The following is a 20,030-nucleotide window of genomic DNA, read 5'->3' as shown; positions in this document are numbered from 1 at the left end:
TGACCCAGCAATAGTGATATATTTTCAAGTCAGGATAACTGGGGTGTGGAGAGGAAGTTGCAGGTGATGTCCTTATTTGTCTGCTGCCTTGCCCTTCTCGATGGAAGTGGTCAAGGGCTTGGTGAATTTCTGCACTGCATCTTGTACATGGTACACCCTACCACTACTGAATGTGAGTGCTGCAAGAGAGTGGATGCTTGTGGATTTGGTGCTGATCAAGTCAGCTGCCTTTTCCTGGGTGGTGTTAGGTTTTTTGAGTGCTGTTGGAACTGCACCCACTCAGGCAAGTGCGGAATATTCCATCACACTCCTGATTTATGCCTAGTAGATAGAGGACACACTTTGAGCAGTCAGTAGGTGAGTGACCTCTGTAGAATTCCTAGCCTCTGACTTGTGCTTGTAGTCATGTGTTTATGTGGCAAGTCCACTTGAGCTTTTGGTCAATTGTAACCCCAAAGATGTTGATACTGGGGGAATTCGGTGAATCCTGAAAATCCTTGGGTGCTCACTTCCCAGCTTTATTCGCTCTGCAGCCATGTCACATGTAATTACTATGATATTTTCCCCATTTACAACTACTTGTGCTGTTAATTCATTTACCTATTGCAAACCCTCTTTGCCTTCATATATAGATTTATCTTTTTGACATTATTGCACTGTTTTTGTACTCGAGTCCTATTTTCATAGTCTTTGATTCTTCTGATTTTTATTTTCTTCCAAGTCCATCTTTGTTTCCTTCACAGCTGTCTCCCAGTTCAGGTTCAGTACCCGCCACTAAGGGTCCTCACCTACAGAACGAGTGAGCCGTACTATGAGGATTCTGGTCCTAGCTCTGCTGAGATGCAACATGTGAAGCTTTATAACGCTCTAGTTAGGCCCCATTTAGAACACTGTGTCCAATTTTGGGCCCCACACCTCAGGAAGGACGTACTAGCCCTGGAGTATGTCCAGCGGAGATTCACACGGATGATCCCTGGAATGGTAGGTTTAACGTATGATGAATGGCTAACAATCATGGGATTGTACTCATTAGAGTTTAGAAGGTTGAGGGGAGATCTAATAGAAACTTACAAGATAATGTATGGTTTAGAAGGGGTGGACACTAGGAAGTTGTTTCCGTTAGGCAGGAAGACTAGGACCTGTGGGCACGGCCTTAAAATTAGAGGGGGTAAATTTAAAACTGAAATGAGACGACATTTCTTCAGCAAGAGAGTGGTGGGCTTGTGGAATTCATTGCCGCAGAGTGCAGTGGAGGCCGGGACGTTGGATGCCTTCAAGGCAGAGATCGACAAATTCTTCATCTCAGAAGGAATCAAGGGCTATGGGGAGAGTGCAGGGAAGTGGTGTTGAAATGCCCATCAGCCATGATTTAAGTGGCAGAGTGGACTTGATGGGCCAAATGGCCTTACTTCCACTCCTATGTCTTATGGGGATCCCATCTTCCTCAGAATGAGTCCCACTGCCTCAAAATTCTAAATCCTTTCCCTTATGCATTCAACTAGTCTATTCTCCCATTCCTTATGCAGTAAGAGTAATTTCTGAGATTATTAGCTGAGATCTTGCTTTTTAATTTGTAGCTCCTTTTATTCCTCTTGAAAGACCACATCTGTCTCTTTACCATGTCATTGGTAGTGACCAGGACAGCATTCTCTGACTGGCCTCCCTCCCTGTGCAGAATGTCCTGCAACTGTTTGGTGATAGCAACAAGGGAGGCACCTGCCCTAGTGTCATTGCAGTGGAAGAAATGCCTCTTTGTTCTCCTTAGGAACCCTTAACACTATGCAATAGGAAATTAGGTGGAGAGCAGTAATGTTCCTCAAGTCATTAAGCATAAATAACAAAGCTTTAAATCAAGTGATTGCATCACAAAACCTGTCCTCTCTTTACCTATCCACATATAGATCATTTTGTCAATAATAATTGCTTATACAAGATGGACGTTAGATGCAACTTTCTTATTTAATAGAGATTCTTAATAGAGGGTTTTTTTTTTAAACTGAGAGTAGACAGTGGAAATTCTGACACTTGTTGCCACAGGATTTTTCCATTTTAATACAACAATTGTATATTTGGGCACAGTAAACATCATATCTCAAAAGGTGATGTTCCTGGAGAAATCACGAAATTATTTTGTGCTGCTAGGTAGTTAAACACAATTAGGGTCTGAACGGAATTGAATGGAGTTGTTTTAAATAGGAAATACAATTACAGCATATGAAAAAGAACTGGAAATCAGTAAACGCTACTGATTTTACTTAAAGCTCCTGAACTAGAGGGACTGGCCTCAGTCATCAGGAAAACTTAACTAATTAGCTTTGAAAGACGACTCGGCGTTGAAACGTCTAGACAAAAGAATCAATACCTAATGATGTAGGTCCTGGGGCTTTAAGCAACTGATTATGTATATTACCACTTGCCCTGAATTTAGGGTGCAAGCTTTTGAAAGGTATATTTAGCACAGCTTCCCCAAATTCATTCAGCAATTGCGTTCCTAGTCACATTGGGAAGAATTACTTGAATTTACAAAGCATGCATCATTTTAACGATAAAATATTTACCTGTCAATATCAAGCAGAAAAATCTGACATGGCCTTACCGGTGAGGTGGTGCAACTTTGCTAGATAATATTGACCTGGGAAAATGTATAAGGTTTATAGAACAAATTGAAGAAAGATGCATTTTTCAGCAGATAATTTGCTGTGTTACAAGTTATGTAATAAAAAATGAATAATGACTGATGGTGTTTATGTATAATAATCTCTTTTAAAGATTTTAGACTTTAAGATGGAATGGATTCAGCTGTGAGCATTAACATTTGACAATATTTAATTTAGCTTATTGGAAATAACAAGACATTATCACCACAGCTATTTATTTCAACAGTAGTTACACAAAACATCAGCTTTTTCACAATTACAGATAACAAACACAAACCCATATATTAAGATATTTTGACATTAAACAATATTAACAGCCAAGCTAACAAACACATCAGAAAAAGTCTAAGAATTTTGTTTAACAATCACAGATTACCTATCAAAAGCACAAGTCCCAGGCACTGTTCAACTGTGACATACACAATTAAAATCAGAGTCCACATAAACACCACTATCATAACAATACTTACAACAGTAAAGCTAATATTCATATTTAATATTTGAACAAATACACAGTGCACTCAATACTGACCACATTTACAGTTAGAACTTGCAGGGTGACAAATACTAAAATTACAAACATAAGGTATGTTAGCTCACAATGGCATAGGATACAAAAAACATTAAATAATATCACTGTCATATATTACTTATACATATAACACCGTCTTGATAGAATTAATCTAATACTTGATGTAAATGCTACTAAAACAAACCAAGAAGGTGTGATATCATAAAGTTAGCCAAATGAAGAATTTCTAAGAATGCAATGTGTCTTGGATATGCCATTTATCAAACAAATCTTCGAGAAATTACTTTTTTTTCTTCACAGGATGCTTTCCCGCTCTTCCCCATATGAATCACTGGGACCAACTGCATGCAACTCAGAGGCGGTACCTTTTGTGTGCTTGACAAAATTTGATTGAGCTTTAGATGCAAGGCCCCGCTTAATACTTAAACCTCGTAAGTTGTCATTCTTGAATGAAGCTGCATATGTATCATTCTGGACTGGTGACTTGCCCACAGCTGAGCCTGCTGTTGCATGGACAACTCGAGGTGCATTCTTTGCCAAGTGTTCAGGATCACCGGCAGTTTCTCTGAATTCTTTGCTCTCATTTTCATCTGTATTCTGCAGCCTGGTAGAAGGATTGCTGTTGTTATTCAGCGTCTCTGTGCTTGCTGTTCTGTTGATGTTGGTTACATTAAACGTTTTGTGAGTTACAGGCCAATTTTCCTCTGGACTACTGGCCAACAGGCTGCATTCAGAGGTGGAACCAGTAGGGCTCTTCTTATCTTCAGAGCATATTGACATACGTGCAACACTTGAGTCGTGAAGGCCGCTTAAACTGTTAGGTATACCTCTTTTATCTCTGGACTGATCATCTTCCAACTCTATCAAGTTAGTCTTCTCCAACTGGCTGTCTTCAGTTTCATCACGGAGGGAGTGGTTTGGCGAACTTTCACTGGATCTGACACCAGAGTCTGATGAATCTTTTTTATCAAGCATGGCATCAGAAAGATATTCCTTTGATTTAACGAGGGATTGAACAGCTTCATTTCCATTTTCAGTTGAATTGGTTTGTTTTTCGTTTCTCCCTTCTATCTTACTACCTTTAAGAAGTCGGTCATAATCAGCTTCTTCTTGACCAGATTCATCTTCATCACTGGGTAGTTTCTGATAATGCAAGCCTTTCAGTGTTAAATCAGCACCTTGGAAGATATTCCCCTTGTCTGAAGATTTCTTTCGAGACAGAAGTTTTGATGTTGAAGGGTCTGGTTTTTCATCTTCTTCAGTGATGGGATCTAACGGTGATGCATCAGATGTAGAAACAGTGGATGATGTATAATCGCTAAGGTCACTCATAGAAGACTTGCCTCCACGTGGAATATTATCTCTCTTTACCACAAAAGATTTCTTATCATCATATTGCTTCTGCTCAGTGTCTTGCTCCAATGTGGTTTGAAATGGAGCTCCTGAAATGCCCTTCCCTATAAAAAGCGGACCAGAATTGTACGGCGCAGACAGATTTGACTTGTCAGTGTTGGCAGTTGTGGAGATGGATGGATCATCTAACTGAGCCATCTGTGCAATATATTCTTTATAGGCATCCCTGTATTCAGCCTGCTGCTTGTCTGTGAGTCTGGAAAGGTCATTGGAAGATTCCAGAGAGTTGATACTTGAAGCACTTGGTGTTCTTTGATGATTTAACTGAAAAACAAATTTAACACAAATTTTTATTAATTACAGTATTTATAATGTCAACGAGAAATCGATGATACTTACACCTAAATTTCACCTCACCAAATGCCAATTTTTGATATCTGCATCTGAGGAGGACTCTCTAAAACATGAAGCAGTCATGCATCTTTGGAGAAAACTGGTGCCTCAAACATTGCAGCTGCATACCACACTAATCTTGGGATAAGGGCATTGCTACAGAACGATGAGACAAAGGAGATTGCATGTTTAATCTTTGATCTTTTTCTAATTTTAAACATCTCAGTTACATCACACTTCAACTTTCTAAACGATGGAATCTAAACCAAAGTTTATGCACCTGTACATATAATACAACCTTTTAGTTTACATCATTCTGCTGAAACTGAATGATACTCAAGGCCAATTATTATCCTTGTGATGTTGTGCTCAAAAACTTAACACTAACCAAAACTGGGGTGACAAATACTGTGTAACTGATGCATCTCTTCTTTGCCCTTGCTGTTCAATAGCACTTTTTATTAGCTACCTTGATTACATTTTGTACCTGTGTATTAGCTTTAGTACAGTGTGTACCGCGACATTCATTATTTTTACCTTCGATAGTTTCTACTTATTCACCATTCAGGAAATTTTCCAGTGTGCTATTATTGGATCCACTTTAGATCCAAGTGATAACGAGAATCCAGAGACAGTATGTTCTTGTAAGGGTGAAGGGCAGGGCTAATAGGTGTAGGGAATGCTGAATGACTAGAGAAATTGATGTTTTGGACAAGAGAAAGAAGGAAGCCTATGTCAGGTATAGGCAGCAGGGATTGAGTAAATCCCTAAAAGATAATAAAGGCAATATACTTGAGGGGGAAATCAGGAGGGCGAAAGGGGACACGAGACGGCTTTGGCAAATAGTTTTAAGAAAAATCCAAGGGGATTCTACAAATACATGAAGGACGTCTTAAAACACAAAGATGGATAAATCCCCAAGCCCTGAGCAGGTGTATCCTCAAACTTTGTTGGGCCTCTGGCAGAGATATTTGCATCATCGATAGCCACAGGTGAGGTGCCAGAAGACTGGAAGTTGGCTAACCTGGTGCCACTATTTCAGAAAGGCGGTAGGAAAAGCCATGGAGCTGTAGACATCAGTGGTGGGAAATTTGTTGAAGGGGATCCGAAGGGACAGGATTTACATGCGTTTGGAGAGGCAAGGACTGATTAGGGATAGTCAACATGACTTTGTGTGTGGGAAATAGTATCTCACTAACTGACTGAGTTTTCTGAAGAAGTAACTAACAGGATTGAGGAAGGCAGAGCGGCAGACACGATCTACGTGGACTTCAGCAAGGCGTTCAACAAGGTTCCTCATGGTAGACTAGTTAGCAAGGCTGGATCACATGGAATACAGGGAGAATTAGCCACTTGGATACAGAACTGGCTGGAAGGTGGTGGGGGAAGGTTGCTTTTCAGACTGGAGCCTGTGACTGGCAGTGTGTTGCAAGGACTGGTGCTGGATCCACTGCTTTGCATCATTTATATAAATGATTTGAATGTGAATATAGGAGGCATGGTTAATAAGTTTGCAAGTGACACCAAAATTGTTGGGCATAGTGGACAGCGAACAAGATTACCTTGGAGTTCAATGGGACTTTGATCAGATGGACAAATAGGCTGAGGAGTGGCAGATGGAATTTAATTTCGATAAATATGAGGTGCTGCATTTTGGAAAGGCAAATCCGGGCAGGACTCATACATTTAATGGTAAGGTCCTGGGGAGTGTTGCTGAACATAGTGACCTAGGAATGCAGGCTCATACTTACTTGAAAGTGGACGCCTAGGTAGACAGGATAGTGAAGGTGGTGTGTATTGGTCAGTGCATTGAGTATAGGGCTTGGGAGGTCATGTTATGGTTGTACAGGACATTGGTTAAGTCATTTTTGGAAACAACCTTCCATTCTGGTCTCACTATTACAGGAAGCATTTTTGAAACCTGGAAGAGTTCAGACAAGATTTACAAACATGTTGCCAGAGTTGGAGGGTTTGAGCTACAGGGAGAGACTGAACAGGCTGGGGCCATTTTCCCTGGAGCATCAGAGGCTGAGAGGTGACCTTACAGAGGTTTATAAAATCATGAGGTGCATGGATAGGGTAAATAGCCATGGTCTTTACCCCCACGTGGGGCAAGTCTACAAGTACAGGGCAAGTGTTTAAGGTAGAAGTGGAAAGATTTAAGAAGGGACTTAACGGGCAACATTTTCCACACAGAGGGTGGTGCGTGAATGGAATGTGCTGCTAGAGGAAGTACTGGAGGCTGGTACAATTACAACATTTTAAAGGCATGTGGATGGGTATATTAATAGAAAGGATTTAGAGGGATATGGGCCAAATGCTAGCAAATAGAACTAGATCCATTTAGGATATGTGGTCGGCATGGACGAGTTGGATCAAGGGGTCTGTTTCCATGCTGTACAGCCCTATGGCTATTTCACACAACTGCACAATGTATCTTTTTTACCAGCATGCGGTCCATTCATTTAATTGCTACGACACTTTAAATGACTCAATGGTGCCACTACTAACCTGCCAACTAGAAGTGCTATGTCGTGCTGGTTCTTCAACATCAACAGCTCTCAGTTCCTCAAAGCTGAAAGTTAGGCTGAAGGTTTCCTTTGAGGAATGCCCAGGAAGTTCAGAGTTTCCAGCATAATCACTATTTGCTACATGAAGAGCAGAATTTTGTGCTGGCGCATTTTCTCCAGCAGCTCTCATTTCTTCTTGAAGTACTTGTGAATCCAAGTGGCGCATCTCAAACACCTAAGGAAACAAAAACAAAGAATGCAATAACTTATTTACTCATTGGGATACAGTATGTTCAATTATTACAGGAATGTAGTAAATATTTCATTTAAATGGAAAGTTCAGTTTTAATACCTACAAAACTAAATTACAAAGCCATTCACAAAACAGGCCTATCATTAATGTTTTTAGATTTTTGTGACGTGCGAAGCAATTCTTTTCCCTGCCGACTCAAAAGAAGTCCTTTTTTTAAAAGAAGCAGGAAAAATTGCAATTAATACTTCATTAACAATAATGCCATGAAGGGAAGAACAATCACTTTAAAGTGCTCTTTACTCAGATCTTAGATAACAAAGTGTGAAGCTGGATGAACACAGCAGGCCAAGCAGCATCTCAGGAGCACAAAAGCTGACGTTTCAAGCCTAGACCCTTCATCAGAGAGGGGGAATGGGTCTAGGCCCGAAACATCAGCTTTTGTGCTCCTGAGATGCTGCTTGGCCTGCTGTGTTCATCCAGCTCCACATTTCTCCAGCATCTGCAGTTCCCATTATCACTTTACTCAGATCTTCCTTTGTTTCCAAGATTGTTATATAAAACATGCACAAATGCATATCAAATCACAAAGCCAATACAACCTACTACAGCTTAAAAAAAGCAAATAACAAATGCAAAAGGATCTTCAGAAAGTGATTTTTTATAAAATGCTGGTCTAATTTAGCAGACAAAGACTAACACAATAACAGCATGTGAAGTGTACTGGTAGTGTTTTCCTTCAAGGATTTAACGATAAAAATGTCCTTGCTTAGTAATGTTCAATCCAAGTAGAATACTTAGAAACAGAAGCAAGAGGAGCAGCAATGTGAGAGACAAATAGAATTTTCCGGCAGGAGGGAAACATTATAGCAAAGCAATTGCATTTCTTGAACAGAGGAGAAAAGAAGCAAAAAGTGAAGCAAAATGAAAATAAAAAAACTGGCACATATGGTGGGTCCACAAGCAATAGCGTCTAAACAGTTTCCATGTTCATTTGGCAGTGTCAGTTGTGACGACTAAGAAAAGAGTTGGTTTTCTAGTGAAATAGGTAAATCTCAGATTGCTGCATAAAAAAAGCTGCCAAAGAAAGGCATCTGGGTGGGCTCAGTGGCTAGCACTGCTACTTCACAGTGCCAGGGTACTGACTGCGTGGAGTTTGTACATTCTCCCCATGTCTGTGTGCATTTCCTCTGGGTGCTCCGGTTTCCTCCCACAGTCCAAAAATGCGCAGGTTAGGTGGACTGGCCATGCTAAACTGCCCATAGTGTCCAGGGATGTGTAGGCTAGGTGGATGAGTCATGGGAAATTCAGGATTACAGAGAGGTGGTGGGTCTGGTTGGGGTGCTCTTCAGAGGGACGGTGGACTCAATGAGCCGAATGGCCTGCTTTCACACTGTTTGGATTCTCATGATTCTGAGTGTAACAAAGTGACTTCACATCCATTTGTGAACATGATGTTGCATAAAACGGTAACAACACATGCATTTATATAGTACTGTTAACACAGTAAAACATCTCACGAGAGGTATCAAGCAAAACATGACAAAAAAAGCTACAAAAGAAAATAGTAGGTCAGATAACCAAAAGCTTGGCCAAAGGGGAAAGATTTAGTGTCATAGGAGATTGAGGTGCAAGGAGGCTCAGGAAGGAAATTCCAGAGTTTAGATTCTCAGCACTCAAAAGCACTGAAAACTGTGGTGAAAAGAAAACAACTTATTTAATCTAGTCAGACAGAGTTAGGCAATTTCACTAATTTGTCAGTATGCTGTCTTAAAGATGGCACAATTGTGTGGTTGAAAGCTCATCTTGGAGGTCAAATACATTAGGCTGGTTCAACTTCACAACTGTCAAGAGAAAGGGATGGTTTTGATGTCTGGGAAGTAGTGTCTGTAGTGGTCATGAAGGCTGGTAGCTTAGTCTTTACGATATATTGTTACATTAATTCTGCTCATGCTGTACTAAGTTTTGGACAGAGACTGTAATGTTTTAAAGATAGAGAAGGGGTCAAAAGAGGTGCTGCTGAGGTAGAGCAAGGTGTCATCAACTGCTATCCATATCTTAACAGGCTTTCGGATGATGTTGAGAGGGTAGCTTGAAGATCAGAAGTAGGACGCAGAACGGATAAATCCTTAGGGGTCTCCAAAAGTAACACTGTGAAAGTGGGAACAGAAGTCATTAAGGTGATACTCTGGCTACAACTGTGTGTGCAAGAATGGAACCAAATACGTCCAGACCCACTGAGCTTGATGAAAAAGGACAACATTGAGAGAGAGAAAACAATGTGGGAACATAGACAGAAAGCCAGGTTGGGAATCCTTTTCCTGAAAGCCTCAGGGCCAACTGATTTTCAGAAAGAGAGTACTTTCATTCCTTGGATCCACAATAGTCCAAACAAGCTCTTTTGCTTAACTTGAAAGGACTTAAAATGTGAAGTTCCGCTCACCCCCACCCCTTCAGAACTCTGACTACAGGTACATTCAGGCCTACTGAAAAGACCTTATGTTCACGAGGTCAATTCCCGGAATGGCGGGACTATCATATGTTGAAAGATTGGAGCGACTGGACTTGTATACACTTAAGTTTAGAAGGATGAGAGGGGATCTGATTGAGGAGTATAAGATTATTAAGGGATTGGACACTCTAGAGGCAGGAAGCATGTTTCCGCTGATGGGTGAGTCCAGAACCAGAGAGGACACAGTTTAAAAATAAGGGGTAGGCCATTTAGAACAGAGTTGAGGAAAAACTTCTTGTGGTATGTGGAATGCTCTGCCGCAAAAGGCAGTGGAGGCCAACTCTCTGGATACTTTCAGGAAAGAGATAGATAGAGCTCTTAAAGATAGAGGAATCAAGGGTTATGGGGATAAGGCAAGAACAGGATATTGATTGTGGATGATCAGCCACGATTCATAATGAATGGTGGTGCTGGCTCGAAGGGCCGAATGGCCTACTCCAGCACCTATTGTCTATTGTTTGTCAGTCTTTTTGGTTTTCCAACGTATGGATAATGGGTAACTGACCTGAATAATACTTAATATACAATAAACATCCAACACATAGAAACTGTCTTATCGCGAGGGAAGACAATTATATTTGCATACATTTGCTATCTTTTGCCAGTGTATTCACTCACTCATGAATGTACTTTTGGAACACAGAATTAATGCACAAAAATAATCCTAAACACATTGATAATGGAGCAAAAATTCATCCTACCATGTTCCTAAAAAGTTGCCAGTCACCAAAATTCATGTTTAATTCTTTCTTCAGTTCATCCAGATTACATTGAATTAATACCCTCCCATTAATGTTTGCCTGAATTTGAAAAAAATAGAATATCAGTCAAAACTTCAGTCAAAAGTAATAAAAACAGTATGTCCAAGTTCGAATATCAGCATTGCAATTAAAAGGTGGGAGATAAATACAGCAAAGACAAAGCGTTAAATGGTGATTTCTTACATTTACGTATTACTATACAGACAATCTACATAAAAAGCAACCCATCAGATGCACGGCTAATTCGTGTGTTTGCCATTTCACAAGCCCATGACCTCTGGGAACAATAAAATGATGCGTACAGGAATGGTCTTTCATCAAGTAAAATTCACCTCTTTCCAAATGGTGCAATAATGCTTATTACTGTTCCCTTCTTTAATTATTTAATCTATCAAACAAATTGAGAATTTACTGAGCAGCATTACAATATCAAGCTACTGGGTGGTTTGAAAACGATCCACAAAAATTTTTTGCTCTCCAAATCTCAATTATTTTCTCATCTTCTTAAAAGCACCAACTCAAGAATCAGTCACATTACAATATATTGCAGCACCACCATCAAATTTAATAGATATTAACTCTAGTAGAAACAAAAACAGAAATTGTTGAAAACATTCATTAGGTCTGGCAGCATCTGTGGAGAGAAATCAGAGTTCACGTTTTGGGTCGAATGATCCTCCCTCAACATTCCAGTTGAGTGTTTTTTTTTAGCTTCACATTTTTCCATTGGAGGGCAATGCGAAGCAGTGGAAGGATCTGTAGACTTAATAACAACTAAACATGCCAATACTGGCGATGGAGAAACAGTGCGAGAGTGACACCAAGGCAACTGCTCTTGCAAAAAGCAGACACAAATACAGCCTCCTTCAATGCTGCAACCATTGTATGATTCTAACTTGAACACTCTTTTAATGGATAGGAATTGTTTTTAATGCCAATTGATAGGATCATTAATGTTAATGTTATTTTGGTGACAGAAATTTACGCATACCAAAAAGTCATGCACTTGATTCAGGAGAGCTTCAGGAGGCTTGGAATCCTGTACTTTCTGACTTGGAGCTGCCATTAAATTAAAGGCTCATGTCCTGTGAAGTTAATGAAACATTACTTAATAATTGCGTGTTCCTACCTTTCTGATAGTGGAAATGTACTGAAACACCATGGTTTGGTCAATTCCTTCCAACTGTTTAAGTTTTTCACAAATAGCATCCACATTCATTGAACTGAGTGGAGCAGTAGTGTAAGCTGATGCAATGGAATTGCCCACCTATTGGGCAAAAAAAAACAAGCATGTAATTTAGTTTAGAGTTAAATAACATTTCAAAAATTACACAAAAGGTTATTGGTAATTAGGTTATATTTCTTTTATTATAAATACATGAAGAAATCTAATATGAAGTTACTAAAACTGAACTGCATATTAAAAATGGACAAACAGACTGAAAGCTTTGAAGTTTTAAGTAGATGATACAAAACAGCTAATAACTCTACAGGCAAGACTGCTTTAGAGCAAGAAAACTGTATTACCCACTTTAATTCAAATTTCTTAGATCAACATTTCTTATTCAGCTAAAATTGCAAATCTTATACTCGAGCCAAAGCTGTTAAACCAAGGGCACAAAATTAAAGTGCAGTAACAGCATTAAAAGCAAAACAGGTTTCGGGCAGTGAATGAACTGTTTGAAGGATGGCAGATCAAGAGCAGGAAAATCAAATGAGAAACTCTACACTGAAGTGGATTAATAGTGTCCTTTAACCCCCGATATTTGGACTCAAATTTAGTCTAGACTGATAAACTGAAACTGTCCTCTCTGAGGATCCTGCAGACCTGAAGTTGTCAGGTTGCTGAAAATGGTGCAAAATGGAAAGAACTTTAGCGTGCAAATGACTCTTTCATATTTCACTTGAGAGTTCTCAATACTGACATCAGCAACCTGAAACGGAAAGGCCATCCAAGTACTGATATCACTTACCTCAATAAAAAAAAGGTACATATTGTTCAATGTAAAATGTCATGCTTAAAAGAGATTTAAATAATGGCAACTGAAAGCGCAATTATACAGTAGTTACTATTTCCACCTTAACTAAAGGCCGATATAGTCTATTCAAAAAGTTAAAATGACTAAAATGGTCACAGAATTCCATTATTATGGGTTAAGTTTATATTTAAAAATTTTATTATTACACTTACCTATATCATCCAATTAGTTGTCCAGCAATATTTAAAAGAACACTACATAGCTCTAACAATCATTTGATCTAGAAAAGTCCACTTTGTAATATACACAGCATATATGTACAGAAAATCCTGTAACTTAGTTATCAAGCTCCAAGCCCACAAGCAAAAAAAAATTAGTACTAGCCAAAACAATTTTAATAGATCATGCTCAAGCATTGCAAGTTAGAAAGTAGCAAATAAACTACATTTTTTTCTAGAGAGTATGAATCCTCCAATATCATTCCTTCCAACTTTCTCTTTCGAGCAAGACACAAGTACAGCCAGAAATGGGTGGCTTGCTCTCAGACCTCTATCCATTCACTTAGGATACAAGAAATATAGAGATAGCATCCAATCAAATCTTCTTAAAAATTAATCTTGTCTAAGCATCTCCAACCACCAGAGCATGGTTTGAAGTAGGAGATAGTCTGCAACTATCATCAAATATCATAACATCAAAAGGTCACTATCAACATCTTTCAACCATTTTGAAAAGGGTTACAGATCATTACCTGGTAATCATATCTAAATAATTTTTCACATTGTATAACGTATCCAAAATATGAAGATTTTCCAAATAGTTTAAGCAATATGTTACCCTCCAGAAATTAGAATGTCACTAACATAAAGAAGCACTTTTTAAAATCACATCATGCAAAGGGTTCATTAATCTAAAGATCATCAGCGGTTGGTAAGGCAATATAATGCAAACTTTTAAGAATCCAGCAGCAAAGATGGCTGCTGCATAAAGATTTTCACTCCAGGAGCAGACCGAGTTATTATTGTACCTGTTTTAATTCAAGCTGCATGGGGGGGAAAAGGAAGGAGAGACACAGACATAAAATTTGTCAAGGAAACACAATAGAAAGGACTTTCCAAGGAAGCAAGTTTCAAAAATTCATAATTAGAATGCTCCTCAGTTAACCATTTCCTTTTTTATTTATTTAAAGTGGAAATTCCTCTTTACTGTCAACTCATTCCATAATAGTAGTGGAACATAGCTTGCTGGTTCACAAAAACACAGGTTCAAAAGGACATCTTTTCAGAAGTCTGTCATATTAATGTTCGTCTTTGAAGGTTATCTTTAAACACATTACTGTTTCAATCACAAAAGAGATACTCAAATGTTGAGGCTTTCAAATATATCCCAAAAAAGCTCAGAATTATTAAGTACTTGACTGTCCATTGAATACAAGTCTGGAGCCTACAGTCTCTTTTCAATTTAAGAAAATTCAAAAACTCCAATGATAGTTGGCCATTGTGTAGATTGAAATTTTAAGAATAAATGTTATAAATAAACAAAAAATTGCATGTAATCGGAGCTGTATGTTACTTAAAAGTCTAAGCTGAGTTCAATTCTTAAAATTTATCCCATTCGGGTTAATATTCATAAAAAAACTGGACTGCAATTATAAGGCAATTGATCAATAGATCACAACTTTATAAAATATTACATTAGAAAAATCTTTTTAAAGCAAGTGTAAAGCGCCTGTTAGAATCAAAAAAATTTTTAAAAGATTTTCAGCAGAACCATGATAACAACTTGTATATACACAGGTTATGCACTGGAAGTAAACTACTCAAGTAAACATGCTTTGTAGCTTTGCATGGAAATGATATACTAAACAGATCTTCACTAATGCAGCTCCAGCAATAAGAGCCTTTGAAAAGTTTTACGAATGGAAAAAGAATGATTCATACGTTGCCAACAATCAATGCCATTGCAATAGTTTAAAATCCAGTCAGCATGTGGAATATGCCATCATGAAGTCAAAAATATGCATTTATTAATTTCTCACAGGGAGAAATTTGGAATAAGCAAAGGCAGGAAAAATGCAAAACTAATTCTGGCTGAAAGAAATTTAATAAAGTGCGAACAAATTAATGTTAAAATTAAAACTGGAGAAAATGATTCACAGAATTATACAAAACTTGGCAAAATACTCAAGTTTAAATGCTTCAATACAATTTGTGTATTGCCTAAAAAAAAGTGAAATGCTGAAATCCTAAGTACTTATTAAGACAGGTTCAAAACAGTAGCAAATTTCAAAGAGAACGAAATTCATTGAGATGGGAAAAGGAAGGTAATCGATCAAAGCCTTGTGAAGGCGAACACTCCAATAACCAGGTTATTCCTCCAAGCTTATGTTTAAATTCAAACCTGGCATGTCACCTGATTGTTTGAGGCATTACCATGTGGAATGCAGAATGGAACAGTTATTCCCAAGCTGTCGTTTACTTGAAAAAGCATGATGTCTGCACATATTTTTACTGTTTACAAAGGACAGGGACCTGCACATAAATACTTGAATGTGCTGCTAAGTACACCACAGAACTCTGTGCCATGTCAATATGAGATAGCGATCTGGTCTTATCACTATTATCCAAATCTGCATTTTTGAACTTATGGACTTCAGCTTTAAATAGTGTACACCCAAGTAGATGGTGATGCCAGAGGAAATCTTTTGCCCCAGATTTTGCCACAATATTGTTAGTTTCCACAAGGCATTCATCTTCAAATGGACGAACAACCACCCTCGTTCCCCTTGTATATTTTCAATACATAGGTGATATTTTTGCTAAATTTGAAATCTTGAGCTAAATGGAAGAATTGTCCTACACGCCTCAATGGCATCCATTTTGCACTCAAATTCACCTTTGAAATGAAGAAGTCTAACAAGCTCCCTTCACTCATTGTGCTAGTTGAGAAATTAGATGGATTTTCCATTACTGTCCACTATAAGAATAAATGTCGGGATTCTTATAGCTCCATGTGGTATAAAACTGACCTATTAGTAACTTATAAATAGGGCCCAACCCATTAGCTGAAGGTGTAAGCTTGAGAATGAAACAGAGTGGATCAAATCAATCCTGGGGGATAATGGCTCTCTCAATCAGATCACTGCTCACTATGTACTGCAACACTCATTAACAGGCTTAAAGTCACCACTCTGGGACCAGGAAGTACCCAGCCCCCATCAGACAAGATGCATCAAAAAACTCAACAAAAGTGAAGCATGCTTTAATCACACTATATAGTAGCAAAAAGTATTCTCTACTAACAGGATGCTGATGTTAAACCAAAACTATGTTCTGCCTATGGCAAACACAGCACATGAATTTCAGTGCTGGTGTGGTCCCAGGTACATAGGACACAGCTTCCAACAAATGGTGAATGGAAACTAATAATGCGTCCCTTAGCTGTTTACAAAAAGCACACGGTACTGGCCAAGCTCAACCAGCCTGTGTCCAACATTGGTTTGTTTTTGGATTAGTTAACACTTTCTAAAAAGAATCCTGATTATACTAGGAATTACAGTAGCAACTAATTTAATATGTATGGGTTCAAAACGTGGCTTACATCTGCTTGTTAGAAGCTACATACATTCACAGACTGTCAGACAGACATTCTGTTTTCAAAAGACAAACTCTGCAGATGAAAGTACAAAGTCTAGACATTGTGACTTACTCAGCTAAACAGAGGTTTGCAGGGCAACTGTTCCTTACCATGGAGAATGCAGCGATGCCTCATCTGCTTACAAATAAAACACTGCTTGAGAAAGAGGCAGTGAAAGTGGTTGTTCCCTTTAAAATTCAGCACACTCACAATTCTGTCCTAATAGGTTCAAGACAAAAAAAAACTGACTGCATGACATGTTTCCCCACCAAAGAAAAATCTTAAGTTTTGTAATACCAAATAACTATCCTTCGCTAATTTAATTATACCTAAAAAATCTTGTTGTCAGCCTTTCCCAAACAACTCATGCCAGGATAAATTCCCACACGTGATGTTGGCTCTTTGATCCCCCAGTCTTATAACTGCTCTTTTTATGAGAACTTGGACAGAGATTGTTAATTAACCAAGTTGATCCTGACCTAATTGAATCATTAGCATAACTTCTAACACAGGCTACTGAAAGTAGAAACCATAATTTATTTTACTGCTTTTCATGTACTGAGGAACCTGTATTTGTTGCCACATCTTTTAAAAATTTTAAAGATAATTTTTTGCTTTCTCCCAAAAGGAAGCAGAATGAAACATTTGGAAATACTCAAATAAACTCACCTATGAACTCATTAACAGTCTTAGGCCCATAAGAGTTCCAATAAGTACCAGACCTTAATAAATTAGACCTCTTGGATGCACTTCCTAGTTAAATATCATGTTTACACCAAGAAACTGAATGCAAACTGATTTTATAAGTAGTAGTTACCACCTGTGCTTTGTAATTTCTGCAATTCAATTAGTTTTTTCAATAATAATACAATTACAATTATATCCTATAAAAAACTCTGAACACACTACTGTCACACTAATGTACAAATATACTGATTTTTCTGTAAGAGGTGGAAAAACAACTGGAAGCCTATAAATGCAGGTATGTAGCAGACACAGAGGTCATCTAACTTGAAATATAAAACCAGCTTATGAAAAAACACTGCAAACCTTTTTAAAAACTTTTAATCACAATCAAATGTGTACCAAGTAAAGTACGTTGTACCAGTTAAGAATCCATATTTTGCATTTCTTGGATTAAATTCCAATAAACCCAAACATGAATTCATAAAGTAATGTCTGATGACTGCCTACAAACAAGGTGGCAATGACAGAAACAATACTGATATTCTAAAACACGGATAACCTGGGATTACCAACACAGACTCAGAACTATTAAATGAGGTTTGCAACTGCAGGAAAAATGTACTTTAAATAATAAGAGAGTGCAGTTTGCTAATAGGCAGACATTGCAAGTTAGACGCTACACGTAATAGGAAACTAAAAGTTGTAAATTAAATCAGCAGAGGCAAACAAGCAATAATGTGAGAGGAAATTATAGTAAACCAGGAGGACAGGTGTGGTCACAATAGGCACTTTAAGAACTGACTGGTACATAAGAAGCAAACTAATTGAATCAGAGATGCAAACACAGCAGCCATTACAGACATGGCCACAAAATGGTCAGGGTGAAAAACTGAATATAGCACTTTATACAGTCTACAGGAAGGCAAGGGAATCTGGTGGAGGAGCACCACCATTTCATGTTTAAGATGAAATTTAATCAGGAGGCTTTTACAGGTAGAACTAAAAGGAGTGAAAGTATTGAAAACAGTGACAGGACCAGTGTATAGATTCAGGTTATACATGAGAAGAAAGCAGCAGACATTAAAAAAGGATGTAGCAGTCAGTGTTTTTAAACAGGGGTCTTTTAACTTTCACACACGAGTTAAGCAGAAAAGTACAGAATTTTTTTGAAGCTGTTCAGGACAGTCTTCTGCAAAGTACGTTCTATAAATTAAGGGGACAGGTCATTTTGGTTTAATGATACCTATTGAGTCAAAACTAGTTAGCGTTTTGATACCTGAACGAATAGTAATCATTATGATTGATTTTATGCATTTGAGGGGAAAAATGCAACCAGCTAATGAGATTCTAGATTTAGATAAGGCCAGCTTCAACAGAATGAGACAAACAGTGTCCATTGCAAATTGAACAAATTTGTTAATGTGCAAAATGAGATATGATCAGTGGTAGAAATTTGGATGAAATCATGCAATACAGAACAAGAACCAGGGGCTGCTCTTGTCAGAAAACTACAACCATGGACCAGTAAGATAAATATGAAACCAAATGTTAAAAAACTTGCACAAAAAAAACGCACAAATCCTGATAAATGGCAGAAATACAAAGCCAAGCAAAGGATATCATAAATAAAGTTGTGAAGAGGACATAAAAATTTGCAAGGTCTTATAGATGCGTTAAGTGAGTGGGAAAAAATTGTCAGATGCAGTGTAATGAAGGAAAATGTGAACTTGCCCACTTTGGCAGGTAGAATAGAAAAGTGTATTATTTAAATGGACAGACATTGCAAAACTCAGAGGTACACAGGGAAAGGTGTATTCTGGTGCATGCAAAATTAATATAAGCACGTACAACAAGTGATTAAGGCGGCAAATGGAGCACTGTCATTTATTGCAAAGGGAATGGAATATAAAAAGAGGTGGCTTACAATAGTTGAACAGGGCAATGGTAAGACAACATATGGAACACTGTGTATGGTGTTGGTCTTTTTGTTTAAGGAACTACAAATATTAGAAGCAGTTCAGTAAAGATTCATTTGAACTATGCCTGAGATAAAGGGAGTTGTATTACGAGGAAGGGTTGGACAGTCAGGACTTTCCCCATCGGCTTTTATAGGAAGGCTAATATATTTAAGATCTTGAGGTGTTCAATCAGGGTAGATGCTGAAACAATCTTACAAGGGAAAGCAAAGTCTGGAACTAGGAGCATAGTCTTAAAAATAAGGGATCTACCATTAAATAGAGAACTTTTTTTTTTGAGATTTGGGTGTTTTAGAATTCTCTTCCTCAGACAGCAATATAGGCAGAGTCATTAAATATTTTTAAACTGAGAGGGAAATAGGTTTAATAGCCAGTAGTCTTCAGGGTTCGGCATCCCTGTTGAGACCCCACTCAAGTCAGCCATGAACGTGCTGAATAGTGGAACAGGCTTGAAGGGCCTAATGCTTACTCCTGCTCCTAATTAATATGTTCATATCTGTCAGAACAAATAGCATGAGACCTAAAAAGGGAATCTGAAGAGAATTCTGAGTAAGATATCAATATCATCACAAGACTCTTTGACAGTATTAGCAAACTGATAGAAGGGGATGTGGGCCCTGTTTAGTAGACTGGCTGAGTTATAGAAGGCAAGGACCGGGCTAATTGTTATTGGCAGCTGTCATTGATGTCTTTGCTGAACTGGTCACAGATGACAACAGTGGAATGGGAAGGTGCAAGATTTGCTGGCCCCATTGCATTTGGTGTTCTTCTGAGACAACTTAGT

At 38.3% G+C, this 20,030-nt stretch overlaps 1 protein-coding gene across 4 annotated transcripts in view; it reads right to left on the bottom strand.

Moving 5' to 3' along the window:
* Positions 1–2,790: 2,790 nt before the first annotated feature.
* Positions 2,791–20,030, bottom strand: part of kidins220b (kinase D-interacting substrate 220b) — a 136,225-nt gene continuing 118,985 nt past the window's right edge. For 2 of the 4 annotated variants that reach the window (XM_059645604.1, XM_048531792.2), the window contains 5 exons: positions 13,975–13,989; positions 12,098–12,235; positions 10,909–11,007; positions 7,447–7,680; positions 2,791–4,866 (listed from right to left, as the gene is read on the bottom strand). In XM_059645604.1, the coding sequence (XP_059501587.1) occupies positions 3,484–4,866; positions 7,447–7,680; positions 10,909–11,007; positions 12,098–12,235; positions 13,975–13,989 (1,869 nt within the window). In that variant the 3' untranslated portion in view covers positions 2,791–3,483. The remainder of the gene's footprint in view (positions 4,867–7,446; positions 7,681–10,908; positions 11,008–12,097; positions 12,236–13,974; positions 13,990–20,030) is intronic. The other 2 variants (XM_048531791.2, XM_048531793.2) reach the window with 1 other exon arrangement.

The sequence above is a fragment of the Stegostoma tigrinum genome, chromosome 4 (assembly GCF_030684315.1).
Source record: "Stegostoma tigrinum isolate sSteTig4 chromosome 4, sSteTig4.hap1, whole genome shotgun sequence".
Lineage (NCBI taxonomy): Eukaryota > Metazoa > Chordata > Chondrichthyes > Orectolobiformes > Stegostomatidae > Stegostoma > Stegostoma tigrinum.
The sequence above is the reverse complement of the archived record's forward strand: the minus strand, read 5'-3'. Positions and strand labels throughout refer to the sequence as shown.